The 22,307-nt window shown below is 40.7% G+C and overlaps 1 protein-coding gene and 1 non-coding gene across 15 annotated transcripts in view; both read left to right on the top strand.

The window, feature by feature from the left end:
- Positions 1-2,682, top strand: part of PARD3 (par-3 family cell polarity regulator) — a 437,461-nt gene extending 434,779 nt beyond the window's left edge. For 9 of the 14 annotated variants that reach the window (XM_068146248.1, XM_068146250.1, XM_068146247.1 and 6 more), the window contains one exon: positions 472-2,681. In XM_068146248.1, coding sequence (XP_068002349.1) covers positions 472-865 — 394 coding nt within the window. In that variant the 3' untranslated portion in view covers positions 866-2,681. Of the gene's footprint in view, positions 1-471 lie in introns of all 14 variants that reach the window. The other 5 variants (XM_068146264.1, XM_068146259.1, XM_068146253.1 and 2 more) reach the window with 1 other exon arrangement.
- A 19,300-nt stretch (positions 2,683-21,982) lies between these two features.
- TRNAE-CUC (transfer RNA glutamic acid (anticodon CUC)) lies at positions 21,983-22,054 on the top strand. Its single transcript has one exon. It is a non-coding gene; the product is annotated as a tRNA-Glu (tRNA).
- The last annotated feature ends 253 nt before the right edge of the window (positions 22,055-22,307 follow it).

Below are 22,307 nucleotides of genomic sequence, written 5' to 3'. Positions count from 1 at the left end.
TACCCATCAATAATGAGCTTTATCTTCTGACTTGTGCACTGTCATAGCAGTGTTTAAAAACTGTAACCAAGCATGAATCTAGATTTAAGTCTTTTGTGAGTAACTCCACAAGTGCTGGCTGTTATCTGGTTTCTGAGGAAGTACAGCCTATGGTCTTGCCTAGCTTGCAACTGAACTGTAGTACTTTTTTCTTGAGAACATAATGGTAGCTGTAGCACTGAATAGCTTTTCAGGGGTATAGTGCTCCTGGAGAGGTCTAGAAAAAAGGCTCAACTCAGTAGGACACATTCTCCCAACAAAAGAGGCAAGCTGCCTCTTTTGGAGCAGAAGAGAGCATTAGTCTGAAGAGTTCTGAATTTGGGAGAACCCTGATAGCATTGCAGAAGCACCCTTCTTAGGGATTGTTGTCAGTAACAATACATAGGGAACCAGAACAAGAGTCTTTAAAGCCTCTTCTATTTTTCTTTCCAGACAAAGCAGAAAAAATGCCAGTTCTGTGTCGCAAGACTCGTGGGAGCAGAGCTATTCCCCTGGAGAAGGGTTCCAGACTGCAAAAGAAAATCCCAGATACTCCAGCTACCAAGGATCACGGAATGGCTATATGGGGGGACATGGCTTCAATGCCAGGGTAATGCTAGAAACACAAGAACTGCTCCGTCAAGAGCAGAGGCGGAAAGAACAACAACTAAAAAAAAAAACTTCTTCTGAAGGGCCTAGCAACTATGACTCATATAAGAAAATCCAGGACCCTAATTATACCCCTCCCAAAGGTCCTTTCAGGCAAGACGTACCACCTTCACCATCTCAGGTAGCAAGGCTGAACAGATTGCAAACACCAGAAAAGGGAAGACCGTTCTATTCCTGAGGCGAAGAAAATGAAGATCCACTTCCCATGCAATAAGGAACATTTTCATATGAGGACGTATTTTGAAACCTTTTTAAAGTGATGGTACTAAGGAATCCATCTGTTGTCTGTTTCAGTGCCTTTAAAAATACGGGCAGAGCATTGATGGGCCTTATGTCTTTGCCCTTCTGTCTCACGTGTTGAATTCATGGAAGGATGTTCCACCATTTGACAATCATAGCAGAAGTGAGCAACGCCGCCCTGCGTAACGAGTCCCGTAGCACAATCCAGTAGTTGTCAATGGCTTATGGCTAGGATTTGTTGTAATTTTTTATGTTTTTTTTACCTTGCAGTGACTTACTACACCAACATGCAGCTTTGTGGTATGAAATTAATGAATTTGAGGTTGAAGGAATCATTGACATGTCCTGTTGTATTTCTCTCACGCCAGGAGGAGAGTTACGTATCACTCTTGAGTGGATAAGGCTTAGCTCTACTCTCGATCACGGTTGCAGTTCTGAGCTGTTTTATGGTGGAGTCATTACCAGTCTTTGTTGATCAATATTTAAGTGTCTATATGCTGAAAAACTATCCTTCTCCTATTATGCACATATGCACTCTTTTTCTCTCTCTCTCCCTATTCTGGGCTTATTAAAAAAGCCTTTATCCTGACTCATGAGGAAAACAATATTAAGCTTTCAGTTATCCTGAGAATCCTGTTACAATTGCCTTATGATCTAAATACCCAGTCCATTACAAATGAAATAACTGAGGAGAGACTATTTATACAGTCACAGCCAAGCCCTTGATAAGTATATTTTATTGTTTTATTAAAGATGGGGAAATTATGAACAAACATACAACTGAGTTCTGCTTTGCTTTACTTCTAGATGAATTTGGTCCTATGACACTTGTGCCTAGGAGAACTAGGGAGGGTATCATCCCACAGTCAACCGGTATACAGTTGCTTTAGTTGGTCAAGTCTTGGAGATAGCTTAAAGCAAGAGCAGAAGAAATTAAAGTTGTTTGGTTTTTTGGTTTTTTGTTGTTTTTTTTTTAAAGAAAGGAAAGGAATTTCTTCTTTTTTACAATTTGTGAAGCTTTGTGGACGATTGTCTTGTGCTTCCCTGTACGGTAACGTTGCGTTGTTGCTACATTAAAAATAAACCTCTAAGTATATGAATGTGAGATAAGTGGAGACAAACTGTTACACATCGTCCTGAGAACACGTCAGTATCCAAAAATGATGAAAGAGGCAAAAACAAACAGAAAAAGATTGCTCCAGTAGTGAGTAATATTTGAATGTGCGTATGGGATGTGAGAATTTCTTTTGCAGCAGCTGGTTTTGTTTGTTGCTCTGAACTTCATGTATTGTAAAACAAAACAAAAAGAAGAAAAAGTAAAGTAGAGCTGGGTTGCTGAAGTGCCTGCAAATCCTGATGAGAAAAAACACAAAGGCTTGAGAATGGATCTCAGCACATCATGTACAAAAAGGAAAGAGAGAGAAAGTCAGAAAGAAAATCATGTCTCGCGTGATTCCAACGGAAACAAAACAAAGCAGATGCCTATTTTTTTGAACTGGCACATTTTATTTTTGCGCCAACTAGTTTCTAGAATACATGTGAAACGTCAGCACACATATCTGTGTCTTTTATGCCTGTTTGTTAATGACTTTGTTAATAATGTACTCCGTGTTTAAAATTTGTTATTAGTGTAAGTGGATGACAACAGCTCTTTTACGCAGACTTTACCAAACTGTGTAAAACAGCTTTCCATGTACAGATGAAATTTAGAATAAAAGGCTGTTTCCATCCTTGTCTTGGTATTGCCTGGAGACTCTTAGGAGAATTGCTGCAGACACTGAGTTTAAAAAATATTTAACAGATGTTATTTTATCCTATTCCTGATGGATCGCGTGTGTCTTTCTGTGAGCGCTTGTAAACACCGGCAAAAGGAAAACAAGATTTACAGCCCAACTGGACGCCTGAGGACTGTCCTTGGAGGGTAAAACAGCACAGGTTAACCACTTGTGTTATTTTAGGCCATACCTGTGGCATTTCAAAGGTGCATTCTGAAGAGTAACCTCTGTAGCAGAAATCTTTTGTGCTGTACTGTGGAGTCCTCTCCCTGAGGACAGCACTGTCGGAAGGGCACCTGCTGTGCTCTGGTTAGATCCAAGCATGTGTGAGGAAGCCCCTTCTGCACCAAGTGTGTCTTTTGGGCTCTGATGGGAGCCCTTTGCAGGAATGTTGACATGGTGAAAAATGGAAGAAGGCAGATTTATTCAAAAAGCAATATTTACAGTGCCAGTGATCCTCTGTTTCCCCCATTAGTATTGGAACTGTCTGGTTTTCTCCCTCTTCCCTTCATTCCTCCTTTTGTTGAGTACTGCGGGAATGTCTATCATAACTCCGTATATGCATGACATCAGGCTGTTGCCATGGCAATAAGTGTCAAATTATTCACTGTGACTTTAGAGTGGGATCTCCAGGGGAAGAGTAGCAGGAGCTGCAAGGTGGACAGGTGGCTTTTGGTGCCCAGATAGACTAAAAGCGTGGTTTTGAGGAAGACCTAAATTGTAGTGCCTTGCAGTTGTGAGCAGGGAAGTAACTGCATTTGCAGTTTTGCAGGCCTTGCTGTCCCATCCTCTGAGCTCATTCCTAGATTACGTAGTTTGATGTTTCTATAGAATTATTTGGACAGGGAAATAATTGCAAGCACCAAAAGGAAAAAAACTGCATCCAAGGAATGGAAAACAGATTGAAGTCCTTTGCAAAATAAGTGCTTTGATAAACTGTTGTAGGAAAAGGGGCATATGTTTGGAAAAGTATGAAGTACAGGATGTTTTACGTGTGGGGATGGCATATGTTAAAGTTTTCCCTCGTATGAAACTCCTCTTCAAGGTGTTAACAATTTGCCATAATTAGATGTGTTCATGAAAGAAGGCAGATGTTCTCTGTGGGCCACGTCTGTGTTTTGTTAGCAAAGAATAAGGGCCTTTTTCTGGCTTTGTCATCCTTTCTTCTCCCTGACACAGTGTAGACAGGATTTCTAATATTAACTCCTGTGAGTTGCAAAGGGTGATAAAGAAGTGGGAGGGAGGTATTTTAATAGAAAACGACCTTTAGTTCTGCATAGTGAATAGATTCAAAAGTTAATTGAGCTAACAGCATTACTGCGCTAATTTGTTTGTGGACGCGTTGCCGTTATGAGATTAACTCTATAACATTAGTGCCTTGAAGAATGGTCACAGGACAGACTGTAAGGGAGCTTACAGCATCGAGGAGTGGGTGTAAGGCTTGCACATTTTTCTATGTTTAAACCCTAAAAAAACCAACCCCAAAACCATCTGCAAAGCCTGCTGGTTTTTTATCAAAATAATTTGTTAATGCTATTGAAATTCCATGGGAAAGTTTAATATTACTCATGCAGAAGAGTTTCTGCAAAAGAAAACCACCCTACTTCCCCTGTTCTTATAGGGCCTCCTTGGAAACTAGAGTGCAGCTCTGGTGAGTCATTGCATGGGCCAGATAGTTTAATGTATGTCTTTGAGAACTCTGCCATCAAAACCAGCAGGGAAAAAAACAAAAAGTAAGTGGCACAGAGCCCAGCAGAACATGGTTGGAAAATACAATTGCCATTTATTGCTGGCAAACAGCAGGAAGGAGAACAAAACAAAATGTAAGCCCATCATGACTGCAGATATATGGCTTGACTTTCAAAGCTCTGCTGATGTTTCACTCATGTTCGCTCTGTTTATGAGTGTCTGTAACATTGCATTTATCTGTGCTGGGTATGCTGAGAAAGGGAGGGAAGAAACTGGCCAGTCAAGGAAGAGATGTGCCAGATTAGCAGTGCTGGCTAAATCCAGGATGTTCTTGAGTAACTCAAACCTTTGAACTCGTGTTGTTGAGACATGAAGTGAATTTGGCTGTTGCATGTCCTGGCTTGCAAGTCTGTTTTCAGAGTATTTCCTAATTCTGTTTGCTGTGCCTGAATGTTTCTATATCTTTCTCTCCCCAGTCCTCAGTCTAGTTCATAGCAGTTGTGAGGAATCTGTCAGGAATACAAATGTACAAAAAGCCTCACCTACTTTTTTATGCTGCTGTTGTGCCATCACACTCTGGCATTCTAATTTAAGTTTCAGCCCTAACTTGGCAAGAGAAGGGGTCAGAAATTCAGGAAGGGGAACTGACTTTGTGAAATTAGGGTTTGTTTGTGCATGTTCATGCAAGCAAGCATGCAGAAGAGAGAGAGGCACAGATTGGATTTATTTGCCTTTAATTCATGTCCAGCTTGAAGCCCTCTTCAAAAAATCTTGCAGCATTTCTTCAGAGTTTTTTCCATCTCTACATAGACCATCTGATGATTCGATGCACATGATTATCGCTTCATGCTCTCTCATGCATCTCTTCTATTTCGGATCAGCCTCAACACTCTCTCTTTTACATCCACTGATTAAGTCTGTTGCATTTATTTGTTTCTCTAAATTGCATGCAATTCATTTATACCGTAGGCCGCTTCTTGCCAGTGATTGATATTTCCCTCTTAGCTTTGTAAACTTATTTTAATATTTTTCTGTCCTTGGGAGTAGTGTTATCTTCTGTAATTTACACTTTAATCACATCTTTAAATTTGAGACTAGAAGCTTGAGCTGGGATTACACAAAAGCAGACTACAGAATTTGGCTTTGATTCCTATTCTGTCTGCAGCGCACACAGCCTGGGCAAGTCACAGGGACTGTACAGAGTACTGCCTGAGTGAGATGAAGAACAGCATCAAACCCAGGAGCTTTGGAGGAAAAAAAGAAAGTTAAGGGTAGCTTTGAAAATATTTATGCTCGTTGCATGCTATCTACTGTGAACAAAATAATAGTTCCATAGAAGTATAACTCTGACTGGCTGAGGGGTTTAGAGCTCTGATAGACATGACTGTGGCTTAAAGACAGATGGATGGAAGAGGAAGCTGCTTGTGCCCTTCCAAAAGATGCCAGGACCCACTCCCCTTGCAAACTGGCTCCAAGAATACTGTTTTCAGCTGCACGTCTTACAGCAACCGAGGTCTGGAATGGGCTTACATTCACACATTGAGCTGAACACTGCAGTGACATCTGTCAGAGAGGGAGGGATGACAGCCATGGGTGATAATAGCTTCAGTTATCTGATTTTCATCTGCTTGTTTGTTGGAGTAGTCTTTGTCTTGGGGAAATAAGGAAAGAAATTAAGAGTGACAGAAAGGAGTAAAATATTAGCAAGAAGTTTCTCCCATTATTGTCACCATTACAGCCACTGGTAGGTAGGTGCTTTCAATTTTTTTTACCTTTTTATGGACCAAAGGCATAAAATGGAGAAACCAGCTGGGAGTAACCTCGGTGCAAAACTCATGACCCTTCTAGAGATTCATTCTATTGTGTAGCCTGTAAGATGTGAATTAACAACACAACCAGTAAAACAACTCCAGTGACCCTTCCTCTGTGGAATTTCCTGGGATGTGTTTAGATTGTCAGTCCTTGGGACTAGGGGCTGTGGTTAGTTTTTGTCCTATGCAGGACAATGTTGTTGCCAGTAAGAGCTAGTAAGTATTTGGGAGTTCTTTAGTGTGAATGGAACTTTTTTGGAAGTTGGTTTATAGGGATTTTTGCAACAAGTTCATGACTGTCCCATTTTAGATGTATTCCTAGTCCTAACACTATTCTCATTTATAAGCACAGAGCATATTGCTAGAACCAGTAATAGCTGGGGACTTGCCACATTTGGCAGTTAAAATGAGTTCCTCAGATCTCTTTATTTAACTAAGGGACTACTTCTTTAAAGCTTTTATAGAGGGAGGGAGAGAGATCACTTCCTCATGGAAATAGGAAATACATTCCCATGGTCACTGTTTGAAGCTGAAGAAATATGTTGAGGCATTTAAAGAGACTTCAAGGAGCCACAGCCTTCTGCCAGGAGCTCAGAGCAGTTATCACCTTTGTGTTTAGCAAGCTGCAGAAGACATTAGTTTCCACTGCTCCAGCAATATATTTCTTATTCCCACTTAGAATTTGCTGAAGTCTGAGACCCCCTTCTGGGTGCCCATCACATTTTATATCTTCCTTAGAGGCAAGCACAGAGCTTTGTAATACTTCAGCTGTAGCCAAGCTATTAAAAACCAATAGGCTCTTAGGAACAGGAATGTCTTTGCCTAGAACTTTATTTCTAATGATAATGTATGGTGTGTTTCATTTCTCCAACCGTCAGTTGGTTCCTATCCATGACACACATCTTTCTCAGTTTTCTCAGCATATCAGGCAATTGAAGCTGTGCTCTCTGGCCTAGCCCAAACTGCAGGAACCATTTTCATGAAGAAATGTTTATAAGTAATATTAATAATAAAATTTTGATACCTGATGATGTGTTCTCTGGGCTATGGGCTACCAAGGAAGGCAAATTTATGCTAGAGGAACTATTTTGTGCTTGCAGAGGAAGCTTAAGGAGTCTTTTCTCACATTAGCTTCTGAAACTCACTAAAGGTTAATCTAATCAGCTGCAGCAATGTTCCATTGCAGGAATGGCAATATCTTGTTTTAGTGCCTGGTTGATGGTTTGCAAAAGTCTATTTTATAATCTGAGCTGAGTTCATTGTAATTTTCCACATATTGTTCCTCAACTTAAGAACTGTATAAAATCATATTACAAACAGAAGCCACTAAATTGCGCTAACCAAAAGCTCAGTTGATACCACAGCTGGCAAAGTAGAAACAAGTTGTGTTTGAATATCCCATTCTTTGTTTAAAAAAAGAATGTGCAGAAATTTTTATGAATAGTAGCATACAGAACTTTAAAACAGTTCACTTCTTTTTTTTAAAGTCAGGTTGCAAGAATAATTTTCTCATCTTTATGCAGAAATTTCCCGCATTTTTGTTGACTAAAATACTACTAATCTAATTTCCTATTAAAAAACTCATTTCCAGCATTGCAGAGCTGAAAGGTGCTACCAAGCATTTAGTCTTCAATTTACATACAACAAACCCTGTAATCTGATGGGGGATTTCACACAAGGATGGCTGCATGCAATTACACGGGCAAAGAAAAAATTTCATCCAAGGCTCCGCTCTACAATAATTTCATCTCTTGGTCTCCCATTGAGAATTCTCCTATTGTTAAATTGCTTATTGATGTGGACTTAAGAGTAGAAGAATCTACAAGGTGTTGTCATACCTGGTTTTCAATGCTGTTTGCATTTCTTTTTAATTACAATTTGTATTTGTTAGAAAGGGACAAAGTAAACAGATTGGAATACTTCATTTGAGTTCACACTCATTGACAAGAGAACATTAAGCATTCTCCAGATGAAGCATCAGTCATGAAAGACAGAAGGATAATCCTAACATTACAACTCAAGTAAATTAGTTTTTGGATATATATTCCAGCATTGCATGAAGCTGTACCAATTCTTAATGCTGGCATAATAATATGCACTTTTAAATCATGCCAGAAGTCATGATTACAACAGAGAGAGGATTCACTGTTTGTGTTTATTAATGTGGGAATGTTGGAAGAGTTATTTGATATTAAATGTCACAGTCTACAGTGATTGGAGCTAAACAACTGTAAAACTGATTGAGAAGACTTGGTCAGATAACAGAAATGACAAACAGAGCTCCACGGGCTGCCAGGGTGGAAGCACACCCCTGTCATCACAGAACAAGTGGAACACCATGACCCAGGTGCAGGCCCTTTGGAAAGATGTTGAGAGAATATGGAGAGTGCAGGACCATGGTAAGCATGAGCCTGAGGCACATGTATTCTTTCTGAGTACAAGGGAACCATTTGTGCCTTAGCTGGGCCACATTTTTCCCTTTTGAAGACTCATAGAAAGCTGTGTTTATCCACAGCTGTATAACTGAGGTGTGGTTTCTTTTAATTGTGTGAGGATAGATATGAAATTCTGCCCCATCACACTGTGCCTACAGCACCATCATAGTTGCTCCTCGGAAGCTTTGACTCAAAGCTTGTAACTCACTGTTCACAAAGGCCAGGACAACATTCCTCCAGAGGGTGGAAGGAAAACAGGGCAGGCAAGTACTTTTCCTTGTCTGCATGGCAGGCTGACATTACCACAGAAAAAGCTGTTGCAGTGACGTTAATTTAAGTATATGGGGGGGTTTAATTAACTGGTGGGCAGGACTCAGGCTGGGAAGGAGGGTCTGGAAATCTGACTTGGGTGCTCTGCAGATTTAAGTAAGAAAAGAAGAAGGTATGTTACAGAGCAGCTGATCTATCTCCTAGATGTACCATGTGTGTCCTCCCAAGCCACCAATGAAATGTGATTAAGGGTTTATCTCCATATAAATACCATGTATACTTATTAAGTGGTGAGTGGTTTGCAGTATTATGACATTTGATCGATGATGCTGGGATCCAGCTGGTAAAGTTTCAGCAAGGAGCTGGGAGAGCAGCAACAGTCCTCCTATTGTCTTGACTTGGCATTGTGAGGCAGCAGTGAAAGCAATACAGGCAGTGATGCAGGACTCTAATGCAGAATGCAGGCTCCTTTTGTTAAACATCTTCTCCTAAAAAATGTTGGTGAGTACACACTGTTTCCTTATCATTTTTTTCCTCTTGAGAGATTCCAATTCCATTTAAGCCACAGGCCCAAATCCTTCCTGAGCACAAGTGAGACAGCAAGGAGGATTACCAGAAATAGTGCAGACAATGACCAAGTGCTGCCTTGCGTGCCTTTTCTTCCCAGCCAGCCACCCACCTTTCATTATCAAGGGAATGAATACCATATCTGACTGCATAATCAAAATCCAGTGACCTGTCAGAGCAGGCACTAAAATAAAGCTCTTACTGTTTCCCTTTGACTAGCCTTCAGTTCTGGAACCCTTTTAACCCAGATTTTCTGACACATTGTAACTTGTAGGCATTTAAGGATGCAACCACCGAGCTAACATGTTTTAGATTGTGCCCTTATAACGTATATGGTATATTTAGTGTCACGATTTCTGGTGAAATTGGAGCACCCTGATGCCAAAGTAATAGCCTTTAATTAAAGGAGCTACAGCAAGAATGGTTAGAGCATATTGAACAGTAGAAATTCCTGCCCAGTTTTCCCAGCAATTTTTCTGCCTTTGATATTTGCCAGCACATTCTTGATGAATGTCTAAGGTAAAAACAAATGCTCATTTGGATCTTGAATGCCACTCAACATATGGAAAGACCCACTTACTTTTCTTTAAACACAGGCCCACACACCCATCAGTGATTAAAGCTTTTCCTTCCCTACCTTCCCCCCTCCTCCACCCCCCAGCCCCCCCCCCCCCCCCAAGAATTCATTGCAGTACACTTTGTGAATTAATGCTGGAAAAAAGTTCAGTGGAGATCATACAAGGGCCAAAGGGGCATATTTGCCTGTTGGAAAGTCTAAACCTAACCTCTGTTGCTTAAAGCTATCTCTAGATTTTGTAGAGAATGGGGGAGAGCTTAGTTTAAAATGTTTTTCCATACTTTATGTTTCCTTCTTCCCTCTCACCTGAGACAAAAAAAACCCCACACAGCTCAACACAAGCACAATACCCCTTTTGTTGTTGCTTGGAGAGGGAAACCAGAAGAGCTGATTTCACACCTTCTGGATAATGGTGCTATCAAAGAGGTCACAGATGCCCTGCTAAGCCCCACATGTGTCTGTGTTCTATTTGCCTGCGGGGTTAGAAATCAGACAAATTTCTATGAGGAGTTTTCTCAAGGTCTTCTCAGAAGGTTACAGTGTAGAGTCCCTCCATAGTCATTCCAGGTTTCCATTTTCTAGACTAAGTAGTAGGTGATGTGGTGAGCTATTTGATCAACAGCTTGTATGCACTTTTAGAGAGAAGAACTCAAGAAAATCTATGGGATTCCTTGGTTTTTTTTTTCATTTTCCCCTTTTCCTCTCCTTTCATGGAGAGGTTAAGTTGGTTCTCTGTCCAAGCACTTTACCAAAGAGGATGAAAAATTATGTGGTTTATAACACAGATTCTGAGGATCCAAAGGTGAGAAATTCTGCTTGTCCCATCTATTAGCAAAGTAGGAAAGTCACAGAAGTCAGCTCTAACTGTGGAACCAAACAGCAGCAAGCAGCAGACTGCCTGATTGTATTGTGTTAACACGAGACCCAGATCTGTCTAAAAGCCCTTTGACAAACTGTGTCCTGGCACCAGACCCTGGAGACTTTAGTTGCCATTTTTATATCTTTGGACTGAATGGAAATTTAAATTTTTAATACTGATAGCTTTGTAATTGGATGATTCTTTGAGCATTTTCAGATGAGGCTGTGCTCCTAGGCAAGCAGACTTTTATAGACAAGATCTTCACGGCCAAAGATGCAGCTCCACTTGGCGTGCAGAAGTAATATTTCCTAGACATCTATTTTGTGTGACAGTATCATAACCCAGTGGAAGATATTAATTTTTAATATTTTATTGCACATTTTAAGGTGTGCACAGTTGCTGGATAATGAAAAATACTTGGAAGCAAGCATTTTGGGGAAAATGTGCATGAATCAGAAGGATGCTTATTTTGTATTTTCACTTCCTATGATCTTCAGAAAGTGCTGACTGCAGTCAGCAATGTTGGCAGCAGTCCTCTTTCACAGAACCCTTGAAGTATTGCAATACCTCATTGCCCACAACAGCCAGCCAGGCTTTTAATAAATTAGTCCTGAATATATAGACAGATTCTGGAGAGATTCTGAGGTCAGACGAGACCTCTGTAATAATCTAGTGTATTACCTAACTTCCTTTTTAACACTAGCTGTAGAATTGTGCTCAATATTTCCTACACCAAGCTCAATAACTTGTGGCTGAAATCAAGAAAGTCTTTGAGGAAGACATGCAGTTTGTATTTAAGGTGATAAAGGACAGAGAATTCACTACACACTTTGGCATTGTCCTCAGTTTTTAGTTGCTTACACTGATAAAAAACAAAATAATCATGTTATCATCAACCTGAAGTCTTCTAACTTTATCTTTGATGATCTTGCTCTGCCTTTTTTGTTTGCTCAGTCAAAAGCAATATTACATGGATGTAATTTTATACATTGAGCTTACCATGCCTCAACGAGACCTCAGTGCCAGATGAGAAACATTAGTCTTGAACTTCAGAAATTCTGAGCATGGAAAACATGGACACCAAAATCATACAAAAGGATGAAGAGAGAGGAAGGGTGCAGCCCAGGACAAATGTTATGTGCTGAACTTCTGTCTGCAAACTGGATGCAGTCAACAATAGAGACCAGTTTTTGAAAGCTGGCCTCTAAATACCACAGCTCACCATCAGAAATACATTTTCAAGGGACTGCCTGTTGTCAATGGACATTCTCTTGATGCTTCAATATTGTCTTTTTAATGTGGGGGTTTTGTTGTTGGTTTTTTGTTGGTGGTGTTTTTTTTTGATGTTTCTGTAACTAACCCCAGGTTTGTTTTACAAAGAGATGTTTTGTAGGCTACTGGCCAGTAGTGTGACCTAGAAATAATTCTTAATGCTTCTTCTGTTTGGTGTAAAATCATGATACGTTGTCACCTGGAATGGGTTGTCCAGGGAGGTGGTTGAGGCCCCATCCCTGGAGGTGTTTAAGACCAGGCTGGATGAGGCTCTGGCCAGCCTGACCTAGTGTGGGGTGTCCCTGCCCATGGCAGGGGGGTTGGAACTAGATGATCCTTGTGGTCCCTTCCAACCTTGACTGATACTATGATGATACCTTGAATCTACCATCCTCCACCTTTAATCTCATTCTCCTAGTTGAACAGATGCATTCTCATATCCTTTTTTAGTCAAATCATAGGATGTGACTGAAGCTGTGTTCACAGAAAGGAATGTTTTTGGTAACTGAGAATTTAAACTTGATTGTAAAAGCTAATGTAAATATTTTGTATTCTAAGAGATTTCTCTGTGTAGGATAAAAAGGAGAGCAAGAACTTCAGCTTCAGACTTTTGTTTGTTGAGAAAGCCTAAACCAAATCCAGTATTCCAAACCCCCCTTTTGCATTTCTTTACTGACAGGTTGGTTGGTTTGTTTGTTTTCTCTGTTCCTTCCTGTAAAGAGAGGGACATTTACCATTGCAGTCATAAAACAGTGAGCAATACAGAGTTCAGTCATGCCAGCGAGAGAATGAGACTACATGAACTTGTCAAGGTAATGTCAATTGAGGGGAAAAAAGGAGGGGGGATGGCAAACACCACAAAAACCAAGGCACAGAGTGACTTTTTAAATCTTTCATACAGATCTTATCTATTCATAACCCAAATCAAAGCAACTCTGATTGCTCTATCAAGTGTAATATATAATTAAGGCAATTCAGTCCTTAGGTTTGGGGTTATCGCAGTTCTTTTGATTCGAGTTGCTGATTGTCTTAGTGAAAGAGCTGGTTGGGAATTTTTTGACAGAGAGGTTTTCATCTTAAAGAAGGAAAAATCTGTCAAAATGAAAAGTTTTTAGTGAGGACAAAGCCTGCGGTATAATCAATAACCCAGGTGCTAACAGCACCCACAAGAGCATGGTGGTGCAAATCCCTGGTCTCAGCTAGGACAATGCTGGAGCCACTGAACTGCTGGCTAGCTGAGATTGCATCAAGCACTCTCTCATCTTGATTTAAATTGTAGTGCAGTAAATGCTCTAACTACTAGGCTGTATATTCAGTCCCTCTGTCTCCCTAGATGCTTTTGATTTGGCCCTGATATGGGAGTGAGAAAGGTTTGAAATGCTAAGGAAGCACTCTCCTGTGCTGCACATCTTGGCTCTGAGATCTTTGTGAGCTCTCCTGCCGGGAAGTCTGACCTCTGCAAGTCTTTTTGAGTGTTCATTATACCACAGAACTGGAGCATGCATGAATGAATTTCAGCACTTGAGTAACACCCCTGAGACTGAAGGAGCCACATGAAGGAGCCAAGCTGGCACTTCTGTGTGCTCATAACCACCTTCCTGGATCAGCTGGGAGCAGCACACAGATTCTGAGAGCGCTTAATGGTGAGGCTGCAGACGTTCCAACAAAGGGTCTGTGCTCACCTGTACATATACAGAGCAGGCTTAAAGCTCCCACGTATACAGGATACAGTTAGACTGAAAGGTCTTAGTGGCTGCCAACAGGGATGTCCTGGCTCCAAAGAAAATAACAATCCCCGTTAAAAATAATGGGTGTGCCACGTAATCGGCCAGGCCTAAGGAACAAAGCAATCAAGCCCCTTTATGAGGTAAAAGCAGCTGGTGGCTGAGGAAATACCAGTGGCCCTTGCATGTAGCTTTAGGACACAGAAGCTTCAGCAGCAAGGAGCTGAAGGAGTTTGTTTCCTTCTGCCCTCCGTCTCGCTCTCTCCAAGCCCTTGCCTACAGAATGCTGCCCCTCAGCCCTGCCCTATGGGGACTCTGCCCTCAGCTCAGCTGGGCTCAAGGGACTGAAACAGGGACATCAGTGATGGCTGGGCAGGACAGAGTTTCTAAAACTGCTACCAACACCCCAGCAACTACAATTACACTGAAAATGCAGCCTTATTTTGTTCCACTGAGCTTTTAAAATATATATATATAACACTACCACCACCCCAAAAAAATCCACAAACCACAACAACAAAAAAACCCAAACAACCAAACAAAAAAGACCAAACAAAAAGAAACCCAAAACCAAAATCCATTTTGATGGTTGAATGTGATTTTGTAAGAATTCTGTACAAAATGGAATAAAATAACGTGGTACCTGGATTATCTTTAGAATAAAATCTTAGTGCCTCATAACATGTGTTACTGAATGTAAGACTGAGAAGTAGGAACTCATAAATTCCTATCCCAGCCATGCTGCTTTCTAGGATGTGTGTCTTTATCATGTGCACTCCATTCAGGGTGGGATTTACATTATCTAACTTCAGCTGTCTAAAATTAAGTATCTAGGAGAGGTTACTCATATAAACATATTTCTGAGTCAGCTGGAGGGCAAGCCACCTACAGAAAGAACCCCTGCCTATCCTAAATAAGGGTTCAAAACTGTGTGCTGAGCCTTGCCCCAGCCTTAGAGAAAGCCTAGATGAGTGGCAGCTGATTTTTGGAGTACTGAAGTTAAGACTGATGACTTCCACCCTATTAAAGTCAAAATCTTGCCCCACTGAAATTTAAAACAAGATTCCTGTGTATTTCAGTAGGATGAGGATGTGCCCTCTACATCTCTGTCTGAGAGAATTTTAAGGAGAAAACATGCTTAAGTCCCTGAGCCTCCAGATCCAGCTGAATACCACCCTACATGCCCCATGCTGTGTTACACTGGCAAGTGCTATACTTGTTAGTGCTAAGTGGGAGAAGAAAAAAAACCCAACTCCTCTTGCTTTTTGGTAAAGCTGTTCCTGATCCTTATCTAGCTCACAAATCTGATGTTTTGGAAATGTAATTAGTATTTGTAGAATTCTTCCTAGGAATGGAAGGAATGAAAGCCTCTCTGTGTGTCATTAACGAATAGTTTTTAAAAGTGTGCACTGAGTGCTTAGTTCTAATCATGTATGCTACTACTGTGTTATGGAGATAGCACATTCATAGAATGATTTAAGTTGGAAGGGACCTTAAACATCCTCTGTTTCCACCCCCCCCCCCCCCCGCCATGGGCAGGGATGCCTTCCACTAGCCTAGGTTGCTCATGGCCTCATCCAACCTGGCCTTGAACACCTCCAGGGAGGTGGCATCCACAACCTCCCTGGGCAACCTATTCCAGTGCCTCACCACCCTCACTGTAGGGAATTGCTTCCTAATATCCAGTCTAAATCTCCCCTCCTAAAGCTTCAACTCATCCCCTCTCATCCTGTCACTACAAACCCTTGTAAAAAGTCCCTTCTCAGCTTTCTTGTAGCCCACTTCAGTTACTGAACAGCTGTTCCAAGGTATTCCCCGCATCCTTCTTTTCTCCAGGCTGAACAGCCCCAACTCTCTCAGCCTGCTGCATAGGAGAGGTTCTCCAGCCATCTGATAATCCTTGTGGCCCTCCTGTAGACCTGCTCTAGCAGCTCCGTGTTCCTCTTATGCTGGAGGGGCACCACAACTGGATGCAGTGCTCCTGGTGGGGTCTCACAAGAGCAGAGTAGAGGGGCAGGGTCACCTCCTTTGTCCTGCTGGTCACACTTCTTTTGGGACAGCCTTCTGGGCAAATCCAACACAACTGATGACCAACCTGACAAACCATGTTATTTGAAAAAAAATAATACTAAATAAAAGCTTTTCTTCCTAAAAGTTATGTTATAGTTCCCACCATTTGTTTTAAACTCACAGTAGTGAGGAAATCCAGTGTCTGGAAGTCTCTCCTTACCTCATCCCATTGTGCCCTATAGATGGAAAACCTCTTTGCATCTAATAAAGCAATGCATGCCAATAGAAATCTCATCTCTATTGGCAACTTGTGCATTTCTTTGTAGCTATATACTGGACCCAGATGCTTTGGCAAGGCATATCTTCCTTCAGAAGTACTGCTTGAGAGATCCTGTATTGATTGCCTTTGCAATTATAGATTGGACTATGGCAGTCACTAAAGACAGGGAAGCATTTGGATTCTGAACTGTACAGGCTCGTTCTTGCCTTTAAAAACAAACAAAAAAACAGCCAACTATTTTTACTGTCTGTATATTTTTAGCAGTGCATCATAAAAAAAATTAAAAGCTATTAAATGAGCTATTAAGGAAGCTAAGCAGTATATCCTGCAGACATTTCCAATCTTCATGTGAGACATTCAGCAGTTAAAATAGTACAAGGACGGTCCAGCCCCAAATTCCAATAACTGCAGATCAAGACACTGATTGTCATTAGTGTGGCTGTTGCTCCACTTCATACACAATTGCCTTTGTACTCAAAGCCTGTGACTAGACACAACTCAGACTAATTTGTCTTAATTCAGTTTAGCTACATGGAGGCAGCTTGTAGGTGGGCTTATATTTAACATTAAGCAAATCAATTTAGTATGTGCTTGTAGCTTTACAGGCACAAAAGAAGGCTCTTACTGTGGCTTTTTTCTGGCACATCCTGATCCAATTCAATATACCAGTGTAAAGTCACCTTTGGAGATACTTTCAATCATCTCTTAAATTGTAAGTGACAGTGGTGATATTTAGTAGTCTTTTAATCTAGGCCTTCAGATTTCATTGTACAGGTGGAGCTGGGTTTGCCATCAAGGAGATGTTTGGGGAATTAATGGTATTTACTCTTAGCAGAAATGCTCAAGGAAAGCAGATGATCATCTGTGGCTGTTTCCTGTCATCTGTTGCATCCTCATTCTGTTCTGGTTTGTTGATGATTTATTCAATGACCTGTATGCATTCATTGATGGCAATGAGTTTAGTGCTCATGATTTGTTTGATTTTCCTGATGCTTTTCTTTTTTCAGTAGTATAATTAGCATAATGTGTTTAAAAGCTATCAGCCTGACACTTTTGAGGTATTTACCCTGAGTGAGCATGCAGCTGGCACAAGACAATTTTGCTCTAACTTGCAGGTTTTATAACCAAAAAGCCTGATTGAGGATAGGATTCCCAGCCTCAAGAGAACGCAGCTATTAAAAAAATGTTAGGAGGAAAATAAACCAAGGGTGTTACCTTCTTTACTGAGGGGGGAAATGTAAGTATTACAGCTTTGAGTTTTGCACACATGGCATGAAATATGAGGTCTTAGCTAAGTTACTCCTACAAACAGAAGCAATAATGTCAGAGGAAAAAAAAAATCTGTGGAAATCTTTCCTATTTTGAGAAAGCTTGAGTTCCCTGTCTCTCAGAAAGGGGCAGGCTGCTGCTGCAGGGAAAATACTGAACTCTACAAGTAGTCACAGAGTATGCTGGATAAATTTTCTTTAGTTTGATATTGCTTATTTAATTATTGTTTGCTGTGAAAATACAGTTCACCCAAGCAGGAGAGTGAAAAAAAAAAGTATCTTGTGCCACACAAATCTGATTTGTACAAACACATAAATGGCCACGTGATAGTTCCATAGGTTTATTCACACCCTTGAGAGAAGCTCAGTCTGGTTGGTTTGGGATTTTTTTTTCCCATGCTAAAACTTCACATTCATAAATAAATTTGAGTTTTCATACTTTGCTAAACAGTAATGATTCAGTGACAGCTACTACTGCCTGTCTTGACCATTCTGCCTTCATTTTTCCCTCGGACACCTTTGAGGCAAGGTGAAATATTGTGTCCCTGTGGCTTGAACCCTCCTGTTCTTTAAGTTACAATACAGAGAAATGCTTTGCAGCTACAAAGATGAATGTAGTACTGTGTTCCAGAAAAAAAACAACAAACTCCAAAACCAACCAACCAACCAAAAAATCCCAACCAAAACACAACTAGCAGCACAGAATCTCAAAGGAATAGATCTGACACTATTTGACATGAGGATCTTTCAATTCACTTCAAAAGGCTTTAATCAAACCTGTATTGCTTTGTTTCCTAGTCTTGTTTTAAAGTATCCTTTACACTAAGAGATGAGAACTAAACTCTTCTACCTCTCCTTGTTTCATGTTTATGATCTAGGCTTTTGTAATAGCAGTGTTTTCCTGCAGCCTGCGCAATATCAATGAAATATTTCTTCTCATAGTGACACATACAATCACCTTCAAGTGGGAGGAACAGTATTTGCAATATACTACTAGATTCCCTCTTTAACTCACTAGGTTACTTCATCTGTGTCTTGTGGCTTATTATCAAATGCTGTGAGAACACAAGGAACACCTACACCTCACTGGAAACACAAATGGGGTGATTTAAAAGACACAGCTTTTCAATGACTGACTCAAATGTTCACTGGGAGAACAGGGATTTTATTGCAGCCACACTGTTGTGCCAGAATGTAGTCGACAAGATGACACAATAGATAAGTTTAGATGAAGGTGTTTACGAGTGGGCAAGCCAATAAAAAGTCATGGCCGAGATGTTTGAATCCCTGTTTGCACAGCATGGCAGTGTTATCCAGCAGACAGCCTAACTGAATAGGGGTCTCTATAATGCATGTTTGGTTTTAAGCATTCTAACACTGTTACTCTGATAACAGTCAGGGTTTCTGGAAACAATCAGTGAATCACAAGCCTGAACAAAAGTGCTAATATGGTACCAAGTTCCTGAGTAAATAAACAATTGCTAAACAAAATCTTTTTAGCAGCATTGTATGTCTGTGTCAACATTGTGTCTCTTCCATAAGTCATCTGGTCAGCAGCAGTCCTGCTGCACAGAAGAGGTCATCCACTTCTTACAGCTCTACACCACGGACTGAAGTTTTGTTACAGAAGACACCACTCAGGGCTCTGTGTGAGCAGCAGGAGTTGCATTTTTTTGACAGGATGAAAGACAACAATCAGAAGGTAAGAAAATCCTGATGGGCATATTTGAGCGTGTAAAAAAAAGACATGAAACAAGTTCTGTTTGTGGCAGCCTCGGTGGCCGTTAGATGATAGTCAGAAATAGAGGAACTTGTTTGTTTTTATCACCTCACCATATATATTATTTTAGCTTATTTATTTATTTTAATAGATGGGAAGGATGCTTCAGGTATTTGGTATGTTGCAGATTAATAGGAAAAAAATTAACAGAGGTGGGAAAACCCCACAACCTTACACATATTAGTTTGGTTAATTGAAGTATCCAGCACTTCAGTAAACCCCATAGATTTCATACATATTCAGAACTGGGTCCAGAAACAGAAGGATGCCTACTATTTAGCTTAGGTATAAGCAATAGCCCTTTTTTCTGAGATTATTTTGATCAAATGTAGGAAACGTGACAGAACTCCTTGCTTTCATGTGATTGCTTGTAATGAAGAGATGTAGAAAGCTTACAGTAGCCAGTTCCTCTGATAGGATTCTTGCCAAGGCATTTGGAAAGCACTTGCCCAAAATTTGCCATCCATGTTTCGGTCCTGATTCAGCTTGAGAGTAAATATCACAGACTGCTTTTTAATGTCCCCTCTTCCCATGGCTTAGCTAAACTTCTTGTGGTGCTTTTCGGAGTCCAAGCAGAGAAAGTTAACCTTTTTCTAATCCTAATATAGTAAATTTCCTCTGTCATCATAATGTAAGATTCTTGGATGAATCACTTCCCAAATTTCAAACTAATAACTTATTATTTTTCACCAATATAACACGTAGGTGGATAACATTCCATCACCGGTGACTGTAATCACCTTCAGCCCCGATTCAGCATCCCAAGTTCTGGCTTGATTAAGCATTTGCTGCTTCTATTTCATCCTTTCCTGACAGAGATAACTTTGTTTTAATTCAAACTGTCACACTCTGGAGTTCAGGAAGGACATGAAAATGTCAGGTAATAATCCCTCCTCAATCTTGTGAGCAGTTAACACTGCTAATATGCAGAACCATTAGTATGTTGGCGTGATTTTAACTTAATCATCTGCAGCAGCCCGAGCTTTATTGAGATCCCTTGAAGCTGATCTGGATAAGCGTCGCCCATCTTTACACGCTTTACTCTGCTTTCAGTGCTTAACAAAAGACACTTTTAATCTTGCAACTTTTCCTATACCTTGGTAATTTTATTTTAAATGTGTTTCATCACTAGTTTGAACACTTTATAAAAGCAAATACACTTCCCCCTCCCACAAGGTAATAGCCTTTAGTAAAGCAATCCTGCTCAAAACAGGACCTCTATGTGGCTAGTGCCATTCCTGGATGTTAGACAATCATGCTGGCATAGATAGCCATGCAGATAAACAGAATAACTGCCTACATTAGCACACTAAACAGATAATCACAAGCTAAATAATGCCTGAAGGAATTGATCACACATAAATTGTAAATGCTTTTATGTCCCTACTCTTCTAGATGTCTTTATCTTTGGGATAATATCTGGTACTTCATTCCCCCATTCTTTCTCCAAGTGGAAGCACTGAGGAGGATTACATTCACCCCAAGAGTTAAAACTTCAAGAAAGAAGCCTTATCTTTTAACCAGTTAAATATTAGACATTCTTATACTACAAAGGACCTAAATGTAAGGTCTCCAAGGTTTTGAAACTGAGTTTCTGTTTACATCTTCTATTGGATGATCCCATCATTCTAACTCAGCAGGATGCAATTATTGGTGCAGTATATCCATCCACCCACCTACCTATCTTCTCTGACTTCTTTTATCTTTTGAATCATTGGGGTTTTGTTCTATAGCATGTCAGTAGCAGTGTTCGGTGCTAGTTCACTTTGTTATTACTTGAATGTACTTGTTTGAAATGCGTGACACCTGCCGTCCCTGTACCTTTAGTAATGATGACTAAACACAGCCATAGGGCAGTTTTGTACCTGATGAGTCAATTTATCAACAGGAGTAAATGACATACTCTTGTTCCTGAGTAAGTCTTTGAAAACAGTCAGAGCAAGCGCTTCAGAGATGAAGACATTTTCTGGGCTGAGGACTGCAATTTGGTGTGCATTACCCAGCTCTCTATAATGTGGCTGCAAACATGATATAGTTTTTATGCTTGTTCACAGATCATGTGCTTGGATTTCTGAAACCATTTAATCTGAAGTGAATCTCTCTCAAAAATCTTGATCTTTCTTCACTTTCCCTCATTATGCTTGTAGCTCCCTCATTATGTTTGTAGCTTGCCTACAGCAGCAACACATTAAAAGCAAATATTTTACTTTCAAGCTTGAAACCTAATAGCAAACTAACTAACTCACAGCTTGGCTGAATTGAAGTGGTTTCCACAAGTTCAGGTTAAGACAGAACTGATGAGATGCTAAGTTTTCCTTGTGGGAAATCAGACCAAGGGTGTAGTCAGCCTTCTCTCAACATCCTTTCAAGGTGACCTGAGATTCTGGTCTGAGGGTGTATTTCCAGTTTGTCATTCCTGAGCTTTTTGGCACAATTATTTTGTTTCTCATTTTCATCACCTGTACTTATGCAGTGCCCTTGTGTGGATGAGCAGTAAACAGTCCACTCTTTATCTCTTTCACCATTTCCCACAGGGATTTTCCAGAGCAACTAGGAGATCCACTTCCAAACTGCAAAGTCTTTGACAAAATAGCCACAATATCACACTTAGTCTTTTCCGTTTCTGTATGCCACAGTTTCCAGTTTTCCTGACAACAAATATTTGGATTCTCTGATGCACTGGGGCGCACAATAGCTGCCTCCAGTAGCATTCTTGATGTCCTGCAGATTCTCACACATCCCTGGTGGTCTAGTGGTTAGGATTCGGCGCTCTCACCGCCGCAGCCCGGGTTCGATTCCCGGTCAGGGAAACTACTTTTCTGGGCCTCCTCAATTTAGGAAAGATGTTGACTTGCTGGAAAGCCTTCACAGAAGGGCAACAAAGCTGGGGAGCTACCTGAATGGAGGTTGTAGCCGGGTGGGGGTTGGTCTCTTCTCCCAGGCAACCAGCACCAGAACAAGAGAACACAGTCTCAAGCTGCACCAGGGGAAGTTTAGGTTGGATGTCAGGAAAAATCTCTTCATCGAAAGAGTGATTGGCCATTGGAGTCACCATCACTGGAG

This window comes from Melanerpes formicivorus, unplaced genomic scaffold (genome assembly GCF_026170545.1).
Source record: "Melanerpes formicivorus ecotype bairdi unplaced genomic scaffold, bMelFor1.0.p_v2 SCAF_13, whole genome shotgun sequence".
NCBI classification, from domain to species: Eukaryota; Metazoa; Chordata; class Aves; order Piciformes; family Picidae; genus Melanerpes; species Melanerpes formicivorus.
Note: the sequence above shows the minus strand (reverse complement) of the source record. Positions and strands in the feature narration are given on the sequence as shown.